At 39.4% G+C, this 12,780-nt stretch overlaps 1 protein-coding gene across 1 annotated transcript in view; it reads left to right on the forward strand.

Annotated features, from left to right (window-relative positions):
• Nucleotides 1-12,780, forward strand: part of si:dkey-225n22.4 (collagen alpha-1(XXI) chain) — a 56,085-nt gene that overhangs the window by 10,904 nt on the left and 32,401 nt on the right. The window contains exons 12-17 of the mRNA XM_039617208.1: nucleotides 477-530; nucleotides 614-667; nucleotides 1,294-1,347; nucleotides 1,431-1,484; nucleotides 2,684-2,737; nucleotides 3,079-3,132. Of these exons, the coding sequence (XP_039473142.1) occupies nucleotides 477-530; nucleotides 614-667; nucleotides 1,294-1,347; nucleotides 1,431-1,484; nucleotides 2,684-2,737; nucleotides 3,079-3,132 (324 nt within the window). The remainder of the gene's footprint in view (nucleotides 1-476; nucleotides 531-613; nucleotides 668-1,293; nucleotides 1,348-1,430; nucleotides 1,485-2,683; nucleotides 2,738-3,078; nucleotides 3,133-12,780) is intronic.

The raw sequence follows: 12,780 nt of genomic DNA on the forward strand, positions 1-12,780 counted from the left end.
AGCAGTACACGCCTAAATCACATCTCTTGCAAACTTGTTATGTTTTCTGAAAAGTCTCCATCGTGTCTGCAGCCAAAGCCATATACAGCCACATTAGGAAAACTAAGGTTTCTGATTTACAAGGATTTGAAAAATTAATTCTTCATAGAATTCGTGAAAGATATTTGCAGCCAAAAGATCCCTGGTTCGAGTCGCACTGTTTCAGGGGGTCATGAGCCAGTGAACTCCCAGTGCCAGTCCACTCAGTGTAAAATCATGCCTGTGATTCCATCCACTGTGGTGGAGCGTCTGAAAGTACTTTCTATTAAATGTTATGGGAACAAATTTGAAGGCAAATCATTGTCGATATTCTGGGACGGTTGAAGCGATGGGCAACCACAGCCTTGCCATTCATAGAGCCATGGCATAGCTGCTGTTGTGTCGTAATGTAAGAAGAAAGTTTCTGATTGTCATTATGGAATATTTTTATATTACAGGGTTCACCAGGTGAGAAAGGGACACATGGGCCACCAGGGCCTGAAGGCAAGCCTGTAAGTACTGATAACTTTGGACATTTTTCATTCTGTTTTATCTTTGGATGCATGTTGTCTGAACATGATGGAATTGTTCTCAGGGTAAAGAAGGAAAACCTGGTGATCCTGGCCCCCAGGGATTTCCAGGGATGAAGGTATAAGGAAATACCATGATAATGGCTTTGAATAGACACATTTCATTTCTCTGTTTCTGCGTGAGTTGTACAGAGCTGCATGTCCTCAGTGAGCTACTCCTCCCTGTATTATTCACCCATTCCACGCATCCTTTATGGAACATTATTTATCAGTTTGGTTGTCTTTCCCTTTGATTAATAACAATAATGTCGTACTGTCTGACACAAGGAAGAAAACTGCACTCAACATAAAGCGCTGGTGGCTATAAGACAGAAACGTTTCTGGAGATTCATCGAGGCGCTATAGGCTGTGACTCGCTTTTTAAGTCTGTGTCACCAGTAAATTAGTATTTGCATGTTGAGGAGTTCAATGCAGAGCGATAATGATTGTGTACCCAAGAAATTAAAAATTAAAATGTGGTGACTGTCATGCATAATCTGGAGGAAAGTCTTTCTGTATGCCTTTATTCATAAAGGACGTCTGAAGTAGTGACATCACACATGTTTGTTCAGATGTGATCAAACTATAAGCCTAATAAGTTATGCCTTTGAATATCCTGCAAATGTATAACAGGAAACAGGCACATCAAAATACTTTATGCTGTTTATTTCAGTGAACACTTTTCTGACCTGTCTTTCCTCTGCAGGGTGAAGCAGGTCCGACAGGAGCAAGAGGAGCACCTGGTCCTAAAGGTACAAAGGTAAGTGTTAGAAAATCAGGAGCATTAGTGTTTGTTCTTATTCAAACTGGTTGTTTTATAGACAGTTCTTCAATCTGTTGCAGGGAGACAGAGGCGAGCCAGGCTTAGCAGGAGAACCAGGTCTCCCAGGACCTAAGGTAAGACTGGGAGAGCAACAGTCCCACAGACTTTCTGAAAATAATTATATATATTACATATATATTTTTGCAGCTCTCTCTTAACTTTTATGGTGTCTTGGCCACTTTTTTCATTTTAGTGCTGCTTTGTGTTGCTGTACTGCAAGGCACAAGAAGCCACTGATAATGCTTTACAATGTTTTAGACAACTTAATGACAACAAATCGTTAAAAATAAAATGAATTGTTAAAAAATGTCATTTGAAATTAGAAGCGTTTGTTTTCCTTCTTTTCCCCCCAAAACTACAGCCAGTGTTATAACGTTGTACATGCTGCTGTAGTAAATCTTTCTGCATGATTCTTAAATTCACTCTTAAATCTCCTAAATTGTAAGAAATAAATGTTCAAAAAAGTTCAGGTAGCTCATTTTCAGAATTTCCTGTGATTATAAAACAGAAAGTTTTTGTTAAATCACAAAACACAGAAATGGCTAAATTAGACATTTGAACAATTAAGACTGTTACGTAATCGGTGAAGTGTGATTGGCTGTGGGGGAGCTCTTTATTGGTAGTGAAAGCTGTAAAACATATAAATACAAAGTTAAAAATTTACGCCCTGCTTCACATGTTCCAAAGCCGTCCAATGGGCCACATTAGCATCTCTGCCTGGCCGATTTTGGGCCCCGGGCCTTATGTTTGACACCGCTGCTTTAGACCTTTTTGCTCACAGAATAATTTCACGCCATAAAAACTCTGCTCAGTGTGACATTTGCAGGTGTTAAAGGAATGCATGAATATAATAATAACATTTTATCTGATATGAAACATTAATAGTGATGTATATCAATATTACTACAGCATCTTACAAAAGAACCAGTTTGGGCCACTATACCCACTCTCTAAAACACTGGTGGTTCCATATCTGCTCCGTTTACATGTAGATCAAACTAACTGCTTGTGTTTGGTGAATACAGGGACACGAGTCTTTAAATGCTGCCACATTTAGCACCGACATTTAAAAGATTCACAATGATCATCTTGTTGAATTTAATTTCTTTCTAACAACATTTCCAGCACAATAACAAAACTTTGCTGTTAATGTGAGTTTGAAACTCTAAAGAAACATTTTGTATGTAGACCAACAGAATTAAAATTAAAAAATGGTTAAGTTATTATTTAAAAGTGATCACATTTAAATATTAGCAACATTCTGCATGTGCAGGGTCTCCCTGGTGAGAGAGGAGAGCCAGGACCTCCAGGAGAAGCTGGGCCGATGGTAAGATGTAGAGTGAGTTAGCTGATGCTTATAGGATGCTAAGCCTTTCAAATTTAGGCGTCTGTCTGATATCACAGATCATCAGATTATTCCAAAACTCTCGATAAGATAAGCTATGATAAGTTTGAAGCAGTTTAAACAAGGCAAGCAAAAATATTTCAAAATTTAACTAATCAAAAATATCTTTGATGTGTTTATATTAGAATATTTCTTCTCCTAATTGAACAGTAGAGCAGAGACTAGCTTTCCATTTGCTTGTGCATGGGATTTGTTCCACCTTCTGTACCATTACAAGGAACATGTTGCTCCATATTGCCTCACAGACTTTTTCATCCACCCAGGGGGAGCCTGGACCTCCAGGCCGTGTCGGCCTGGTTGGCGCGCTGGGACCAAAGGTCAGTGCAGACTGTAGTTTCTGAGAGTCCGGTTCACGTTGCAAACATTGCACTCTGTGATTGTTGAACATCTGGTGCCAACACTATAGAGAATATTTCTGTTACAATTAACATGCGTGCTGCTGTTAACAGCTACCAGTGCTCTGTTTCTGTAGGATGTGTGAACAGTTTGATTTGACCACAGTGGCATTTGTGGTCCACACTGATATGGAGCGATAGCATCTGTCTGCAGCTTCATCACAAAAGTGTTGGGAAGCATCACGCTCTGCATACAGGACAGTTTGTTTGGCAAAGCAGTGGTTTTGTAGAACGAGCCTTCTTTAAGCTGATGTTACAAAGCTGGACGCACACTTTTGTCTTTATGGATATTCATACTGAAACTGAAGGCAATGTATGCCAGCAAGTGGCTGCCATTTATTTTATGTGACAGTTCAGACGCTGATAACAGAACTGAGCAGGACATTAAATGTTAAAAACATTTCTGACCTCTGTGTAAGCTGCTCTCGTCTAAACTTTGCTATAGTACTAGTTTATCTCAAAGACATTTGAATATATGTAAAATGTTTTTCATAATTCATTTAACAAAGGTAAAGATGACTTTTTTAAATTTATTACAAGTCAAGTGAGAAGTTTTTTATTTTTAATTTTGATTGTTATGGTTCATGAAACTGAGAAATCCACTATCTATTGGATACTTGTTAATCATATGATTAGTCAAAAAAGAGTTTACAATGTAGAACCGTCCAACTTCTGACGCTCTGAGTACTTTTTTGGGACTCCTTTATCACAAATGACTCTTTCAGGGCGCCGTGGCCTGGAGACAGTCAGCCTGTGTCGCTGCTGAGCGGTTACTTTTATAGCCTCACTGAGCTTTGCTGTATTTTTAGCCCAGCTCTTTCTCATCTTCCTCTTGACAAATTTTAACAGAAATTTAAATGTAAACGTGTTTATATGCTATATGTGTAATAACATTTATGATGTTATTAATTACACAACCACTGATAAAACTAATATCTGAAAAAACTCATGTTAGTGTGGAGGTTAGTTAGCCAGCTGTAACTTGGCTATGTAGCATAAGACAGCATAAGAAGACAGTATTACTACAGTAGTAGCAGACAGTAGGCTAGCCTTTTCATTTCATGAATGATCCTGATCTGTGTCAAGGAATTAGATTTAAGAGTTGAATGTGGATAATGTACCATGGCTAAATTTGAATAAGAATTTAAGCTTGGATCATAAAACAATGAGAAGTGCAAACATATTAAACAAAAGACGATTTAAAAGCAGTTTTATTGTCTTAGTGTAAGCTAATGCAAAGCATGCTGTGGCCTCAGACTTGAAAAAACCTAAAAGGTTTTAAAACTGCAAAGCTGGCAGAAACAAGACATAAAGATATCCAACTTCTTACTTACTGTTTTGTCTTCTGGAAAGTGAAATAGTTTATAAAGACCCATCTGGATGGGATAAATATTTTATATGGGTGGTAGGGAATAAGATACTCCCTGTGCTCCCTGGTAATTTGTCTCATGGGGTTTTAAACTTTAGTGATAGATATGTACATTTGACAGGACAAACAAATAAAGGTAAACTCTCATATAAAAAACTAAAAAAAGGACATTAGGCCCCACCTAAGACTCAGCACATTTGCAATTTTTACTTTAGCAGCCTAGAAAAGTAATCCAGCAACAGTGGTCCATAAATCCATGGGTGGGCTGCATTAGAGAGGATCTGCTAATAGCTATTTCAGCATGCTCCTAATGGGAGTAATTTGACCAAATGGAAACACATGCAGGGTAAAAATAAAGTGCCGTAAAGGAAGAAATACCTGTAACTTACACTAGCCAAGTCCATGAATGAATTATGTGAGCAAATCTCTCTGACAGCTTTTGTGTCTCGCTGCTCTTATATGAGTCATAGAGTAGGGCTGTATGTTGGTATAATCTCATCCCCCACCATTTCTGTCAGTTAGAGAAATTAACACTAGTAGTGGGCTATAGCCACACACTACATGGGATGTTCTCCTGTGGCAAGCTGGCTGTGGCTAAATGAAAGAGCAAATGCACACATCTGCAAGCGCGAGTCCACACCCACCAGCTACAAGTGTGCACACTGCTATTTTGAGTTTTCTCTGAACTCCACGTTGACTCTCGGCCACTCTGCTCAGTAATTTGGGCCTGTTCCTGCTATCATAATAAACTACTTTCTCCAAGGATCTGAAAGTGTTCTCTAGCAAGTGGAGGATGCTGGTACACATTTGGTGTCCATGTGTGAGAACATGTGGCTGCTACTGTATCCAGAGCGCTCCTTGCTTTGGAACGGATCCTCATTTTTGGTCATCTGGTCATGAAGGCACACGTTAACTAGCTTAACTTAGCATCCAGACTAGAAGCAGTCTCTGCGATTTGTCCAGCATCAAACTACTTGTTGAACAATTACTTAATAAACACTTTGTACGTGCATACATTTCCAGCTGTGCATCATTACCAGAGACAAGGCTGTTAGATAGGAAAGGAAAATAAATGTTAGCTTTAAGGATGTAAGTATTAATAGATAGTAATGGCCCTTTAAATACATATACTATTTCCTCATAACATCTAGGTAACCATTGGGACCATTAGAAGAAGGATTATGGTGGTAGCAGTCACGTGCTAAACAAGCAGCGTTTCAGGAATGATAACATCTTCCCTTCAAACAGAGTTTATGCACGTTGATCTTAAAGCTCTTCTATTAAGGTTTCCATTTGTGTCTGACAAACATGTTTACTTTCCATATGAAGGACAGATGGGAACATAATCCTACCCTAAAGAGATTAAGTACAATTTTGAGATAATATATTTCTGTATGCCTAATTTATAGTATTTATAAGTAAAGTAAATTGAGTAGAAAGTGAAGTAAAGAGAGCCGCTAAGATGAACTAAGCTGGTGACTTGAGCTGCATCACCGATGCAGCAAGCCTAACAAACAAATACAGTTTCTTCCTGCAGCAGAGTCAGGGAAGACTGACCATCATAATGATTACCAGGAAGCACAACATACCAACATGTTTGAAGGACTGATTGTTGAATGAAAGGAAGACTTTATACAGCACACATCTTTAATAACCTAAAAAAAGCACGAGTTTAAATTATTTAGTATTTTCTGTAATCCATAAAGGTTTATAAAAATACTCACAGGCTCACGTTTGGAAATACTGTGAAATGATATTGTTCTTCATCCTTGACACATGGGCTCACTTAAATCTTGGAAGAAGTGGAGTTAAAGATTTTATATTGTTCTTTGACTCGACAGGACCTAGCTCTGTTAACCTCTCGTTAGTGATTATGATCAAGTCCAAAGAATTGGGTGAACCTATAAAACAGAGAATCAGTTCAAATAATTATGCATAATTTCAAGTTATTCAGATGTGTTGCCACTTTGCCAAGGTCTGGAAGAATATCCAACCTGCCACGCTCAGATGAGAGGAAATGATCAGGAACCACCCAGGCTCAAGCCTGCCATGAACCTGTTGGAATATCAGAGGCACTGTCCTCAGAGAAGCAAGTTTGACATCATCATGGAGGGAAGAGAGAGAAAACTTTATGGTCAGGAGACACAGAGACTGGTTTCTTTTTTCCACAATGATAAGAGGTATGTTTGGAGGAGCAAAGGTGAAGCTTTCAAACCTAAGAAAAATGCACCAACTGTCAAAAGTAGCGATGGCAGCATGATGCTCTGGGGCTGTTTTGCTGCCAGTGGTATTGCTACATTACACAGAATGGATGGAATAATGAAGACGGGGAACTCAAATCAATAGATGGTTGAAATTTGGACACACATCAAAGCTAACAGTAAGCTATGGGCTCTCTTGGAAATTTGTGGAATATGCTTAAAAGTCGTGTCCATGCTAGGAAGCCAATCAGTTTAAAGGAACTCTACTAATTTTACTAAGAAAAGTGGTCAAATTTTCAGCCAGAATTATGACACAAGGTTGTTGACACTATCAAAGCATCTGATGGAGACATTACACCAAATATTAGTGCGGTGTAAGGATATCTTTGAGCCTGTATGTTTAACTCTGACCTGATGTGTATTAAATAATGCAGAATAAATAAAAGACATTAAATTCATTCTGTACATGATTAAAGATGCATGCTATACAATCAGCTCACCCTGGAAATAGAGCAGTTCAAAGAAGATCATTCCAAGCCTAAAGTGACCATGACATCCATAAACTTCTGACCACTGTATATGTTTGACATGATTCCCTTTTTCCTTCCTCCTCTTACCAAACTGGAATTTGGACAGAAATGTACAGAAAATTATTTTGGGTGCACAATTTAGTCTTTCTCTAATATTTGTTGAGGTCTGATGAGAACATTTATTTTGGAGCACAACCACAGGTGAGATGGACAGAGCTTCCTTTCAGGTCTGACACAACAAGTCAGCTGAGCAAAGCAGCCTTTCTGCTGCCACAGGGAGGGACTCATAACCTCAGCACACAGGGGTTCACATTGGACAATAAACTGTGGTCCTAGATTTCTATAGAATGTTGAGGTGGTCTACATTTGTTCAGGTTGTTCAGGTGTCATGTTGGATAGCGCTGTCAGCAAATAGCAGCAGCTGGTTTTTTGTACTTCTGCACTGGTTTCATTTTTCACCCCAGGAGGTTTCCACTTGCTGTGGCCTCCTTCCAGTTCAGGTTTCCACCTGCCTTTGCAAATAGCAACCATGTAGCTCATGTAAAGGATGACCGACACCCCTGCAAACTGTTGTTGGTCTGATCAGTTGTAGGTGTGCGCTTCTATCCTCAGAAATGTTAGTTTGCTTGCTGGTGATAAAATGAAAAACAAAACAGAACATTATAATGGGGAAAAGCATAAAGCATCATTTAAAGGAGTACACAGAGTACAACTGAACAGTTGTTACTAATCGCCTGAACTGAAGAAGCTTCTCGGATGAGAGGTGAAACGTCTTCAAGCAACTCATAGAAGTCCAGACGCTTTTCTTTGCAAACTCCTTTGACTACGATGACCTGGATGACTGAGAACCTTCACAGACATGACGCCTGAATAAATAGCTAGCTCTTAGTCTGTAAAAGCCCCGTTCTAACAACTTCCACGCAGTTAAGAAAAAGCGATGTATAGCAGTGTAAAAAGCTCTCAGTGTGGCCACTGCCTGAGGTGGTCTCCCTCATCAGCTGTAAAGAATTTCTTTTCACCCATCCGTGGAAGCCCCATTGAATGTTAATGATGCCTAACGTTAGATATACTGTAGACGGCTTTAGGCTGCTACTGTGGCCTTTAATCACACTCATAAAGCTGCAGCATCGCATTTTCAAAGAATTTAGGATTTGATGTTTCACACTCAAGTGAAGTCAGATAGAAATGATCAGCTCTGTGGTGGATGTAGGTCTCTTATTACCAGATACTGAGTGTTCTGCACCCAAAACTATAACATTTCAGATGCAGCTGTGTGAGGTTTTCATGTTACGAGAGATAAAGAGATAAAGATACTGTGTGCCAATCACTGCTGCCCTGTAATTACTAACAGTATATCTGTTATCTGTTGGAAACCAGGGATGGGGAGATGTTTAAAGATTTCAAATGGGGCTTGGCTATCCATATACATTTGAAAACCCATTAATAATATTAGCGAAGCATGTTCTCGGGGCCAATGAAACCGCAGGATCCTTTAAATGATGTTGCTTAAATGAGCCAACAAATGACAATCGTCTAGTTACACAGATCAAAAGGAAGCCGGTAGCGTTTAGGTTGGGTTTATTTTTAACTCTGTTTCTTGTAATTTGGAAGTGAGTTCAGAGACCTCTTAAGTACATGCATAAGTTAGTTTCCCTCGCCCTCAGGCTGACAGGCCTACAAATCATTGGTTGTTGCCCACAAGTAAGAGATGTATAGAGCCACTCGAGGGTCCTTGGCTTAGAATGAAAGCCCTGAAGTGTTCAGCTGGGCATTTGGGGCATTTCACAAATGACTTCTTAAGAAACAGATAAGAAAACTGCAATAAAATATTAGTTAATATGAGACAGCGAATATGAAAAATCAACTGCTCTTTGTCTATAACAGGAAAATCAGACATTTCATTCAAAATATTGTTTTATCATGATATAATTTTCTACTTTAGTGAATATTAAAAACACAGATTAAAATATTTTGTACTTAAAAAAATGATTTGTGAAGCACAGCCGATAGATACTTCTTATTAATAATTCCTCTTTTCGTCAGTTCAGTGGGTTTGTGAGTATCTGCCCTGCAGCTAAAATCTATATTCTTCTATTTAAGGCTATATGGCTGACTATTACACATCTTAATTCTTATTACCATGTCTTGTTTGTATTTTACGTCGTATAATTTAGCTTTGAGGTATTTATTTTAATGTATTGCACATTGACTTGCCTATTTCTTGTTATGTCTTGTTACTTATTTTATTATTTACTTACTTTTCTTTCGTACTTGTATTTTGATTGAGCATCTGCAACAAAGACATTTCCTTCTTGGGAATATTATATAGTAGTCAGATTCTGATTCTGACTAAATCGGCTCGTGCATTGTCCATTTGGGAAGGATAACCCGTGTTATTTGTTAATACCAATATTTCCCAAAATGCATCACATAAAGGCAGTTGTAAAGTTACTGTTTGGAAAGAGGAGGTGTGTGTGTGTGTGTGTGTGTGTGTGTGTGTGTGTGTGTGCGTGCCTGTTTAGACATCTTTGTGGCGACCAAAAATCTCAGTCCCCACTAGTGCGAAGGCATTTTTGGGACTCAAAATGTGGTTTTAGTGTCAGGGTTACAAATGGGTTAGGGTAAGCGGCTAGGCAAAGCATTATGTCAATGAGATGTCACCACTAGGATAGCAACACCTGACGTGTGTGTGTGTGTGTGTGTGTGTGTGTGTGTGTGTGTGTGTGTGTGTGTGTACGCATGCATATGTGTGCAAAATGTGGCTGTGCAGAACAGACGGATTGCACACTGCAGCTTGAGTAACTCCCTCAATTTTTAGAGGAAAACCACTTCAGAAGCCTAAAAGAAAAGGCATCCCAACAGAGTGTAGGGTATTTTTTCTTTAGTTAATCAAAAAAAAGTTTACCAGGGGGCCCAAATAAAAAAACCAGTGGGCTGACATGCAGTTAAAGGACTGACACTTATTTGACTATGACTATGACTAAATTTGGAATACTCTGTGATTATCCTCTCAAAGATGTATGTGTGTCCCTCCACCTACACACAGAGCAAAGCAGGCAGCAGCTCAGAGTGAAGCAAAAATGTAACAAGAAGCAACTTTTAGCTAAAGTATGAGAGCTACTTATCCAGCAACATCAAAGGCAGTGCTGCATGGAGTTGGCAGGAATACCTCATCCAAGTGAAGCGGATAGAATGAGATAAGTGAAGCCTCGGCTGAGTTGAAGCATTTCTAATGACATTATCTCACAGACTGTCCAAGAAGTTTGTCCTTCAGTTTTGCTAAGTTAAATTCTTGTATTTTATTACACCACTATTTAGCACTAATGAACAAGTATCTGTGTTTGTGGGAAATAGCCGTACAGCTCGCCAATCAGTGTTTCAGATTTTGTCAGTCAGCTACCAAAGTCTGTAGGAAATAAACTACACTACCTCAGTGTGACTGAATGAAGTCTTCACATGTTGCTACACAGTTAAATACCTCCTCAACAATACCGAACTGTTGTAAGTCACACATTAAGCTGTTTAATGAGGTGATTAATTGTGGTAAATATGGGGAGTATGGGTGCTGTTTACTCATTTAAGGAAAATGAGATGCTTCCCTTTATACGGAATATTTGGACTCCACCAACTTTGAAAATATGCAAGTGGACATGCTTTCTGGAATAAAGTAGTCACTAATCAATTATCCCAACTCTTGGGTTTATTTTCAGCTTGTAGCTGATGAACTGTTATCTTAGCTAACCTACTGGTAAAACAGGTTACAATTCCTGTACCTTTAGAGATTGCCAGTACAGTTTCATATATACTCTGCTACCTTACAACTACAGCTGCCTTTCAGTGTAAGACATTATAAGATCGGGAAACCCAACAAGCAATGAGCTGCACCGGGTGATGCTGCTCGTTGTTGAATTCTCTCCAGTACAACAACGAGTGGTTGAGGGTTGGGAGAAAGATATAGATAGCTCTAAATATGTTATTGCTACTGTATGCATCAGCAGGGGAACATCTGATACAACTTGAAAGGCTTCCCAAGAGCATCATGGGGGATCCCAAAGCATTCCCGGGATATGCAATCATACCAGCATTTTCTGGTTATGCTGCATGGTCTCCATCCAGTTGGATGTGCTCAGGAAACCACTAAAGGGAAGTCAGGAGGAAGCCTTATCAGATAAAATTACTTCAACTGGAACCTTTTAACAGAAAGGAGGAGTAGATGACCCTCCAGGTAAACTGTTTCTAGCTGCTCCTCCCAGGCCTTCTTGGTGGATTTCAAAAGGAGTTTCAGGCCCGAATGCCTGTAATCTGGTTATGCTCTGTGATTTGATGCAGTACCAAGGTGCTGGTCAGATGCTCAAACTGCTCGCCAACTTTCACGATCATTGGTTATGTTTGACATGCAGATCAGCTGGCCAATCAAGACTCTAATCTGCTTTTCCAGTCACATCTTTCCCTCATTCATTCACCAGCTCTTGTTGTTGCTTGAAGTACACCACCACTGCGTTTTGGGCTTCTCCCCACCCCCAGCCCTCAGTGAGCTATTGTGTGATCCTCTCCTATAAGAACACAGTGTGTTCTTACATTTTTGCGTGTGCTGCTTTTATCTCTTACAGACTTTTTCTTTCAAATCTCCAAATATTATGTGTCTAAGTTCAGTTTAGCTCAGAGATATCAACTTGTCACTGGCTCTTCAGTCTTTAACAGCGGGAGGCAGGGTGAAGTGCCGGATTAGTGTGCTTACATAAAACGACCGTGTCAGGCCAGCTTCTGTGTGTTGTCTATTTTCTCTTGTTCTAGACACCCAGAGATTTATGTCATCTTGTCATTTATTGGGCTGTGGTGGGTGTCTTGGCTGTGTAATTATGAGGTCTGCTGCTCTTATGGGTTTATGTGCGTAGTTCGGCGAGACACTTCAAAAGAAAACAGATGCAACAGAGAGCTAATTCAGTTGTTTCCTCACTGCCAACGTTCATAACCGTGCACTCAAAATATACTTTATCTTGGCGGGACCCGGTAACCTCAGCACAGAGCTCGAACACCAGAGAAATGTTTCACACCTCAAGCTGTCGTACGTGAAGCCCTGCAGGTCTAAAGTTAGACCGCTGCTGTGTTGAGGTTAACAAGAAGTCCTGGCTCAATATGTTGAGAGCCAGGAAACATTACTGCACAGGACTTTCTTTGTAACTGGAAAAGGAAAATATATTTTAGGACCAAACAAACAAGCAATTAGCTGCTAGGTGAGAAAGGTTGAATAAAGGTGATGGAATATAGCAAAACATCCTCGAAATGATTTTTAGGGGCCTGTGCAGCTCTTTGACTCTGTAGAAATATATGTAATTTATTTAATTAACACTATTAGTTTAGATTACTATTAGTTTAGATGGTCAGCTGATTACTGAAGCTAATACAACTATCCTTTCAAGGTCTCTATAAAAAAATGCATCAGATGTTTAAACGTATCAGTCCTTAAAAC

The sequence above is a fragment of the Oreochromis aureus genome, linkage group 9, assembly GCF_013358895.1.
Source record: "Oreochromis aureus strain Israel breed Guangdong linkage group 9, ZZ_aureus, whole genome shotgun sequence".
Lineage (NCBI taxonomy): Eukaryota > Metazoa > Chordata > Actinopteri > Cichliformes > Cichlidae > Oreochromis > Oreochromis aureus.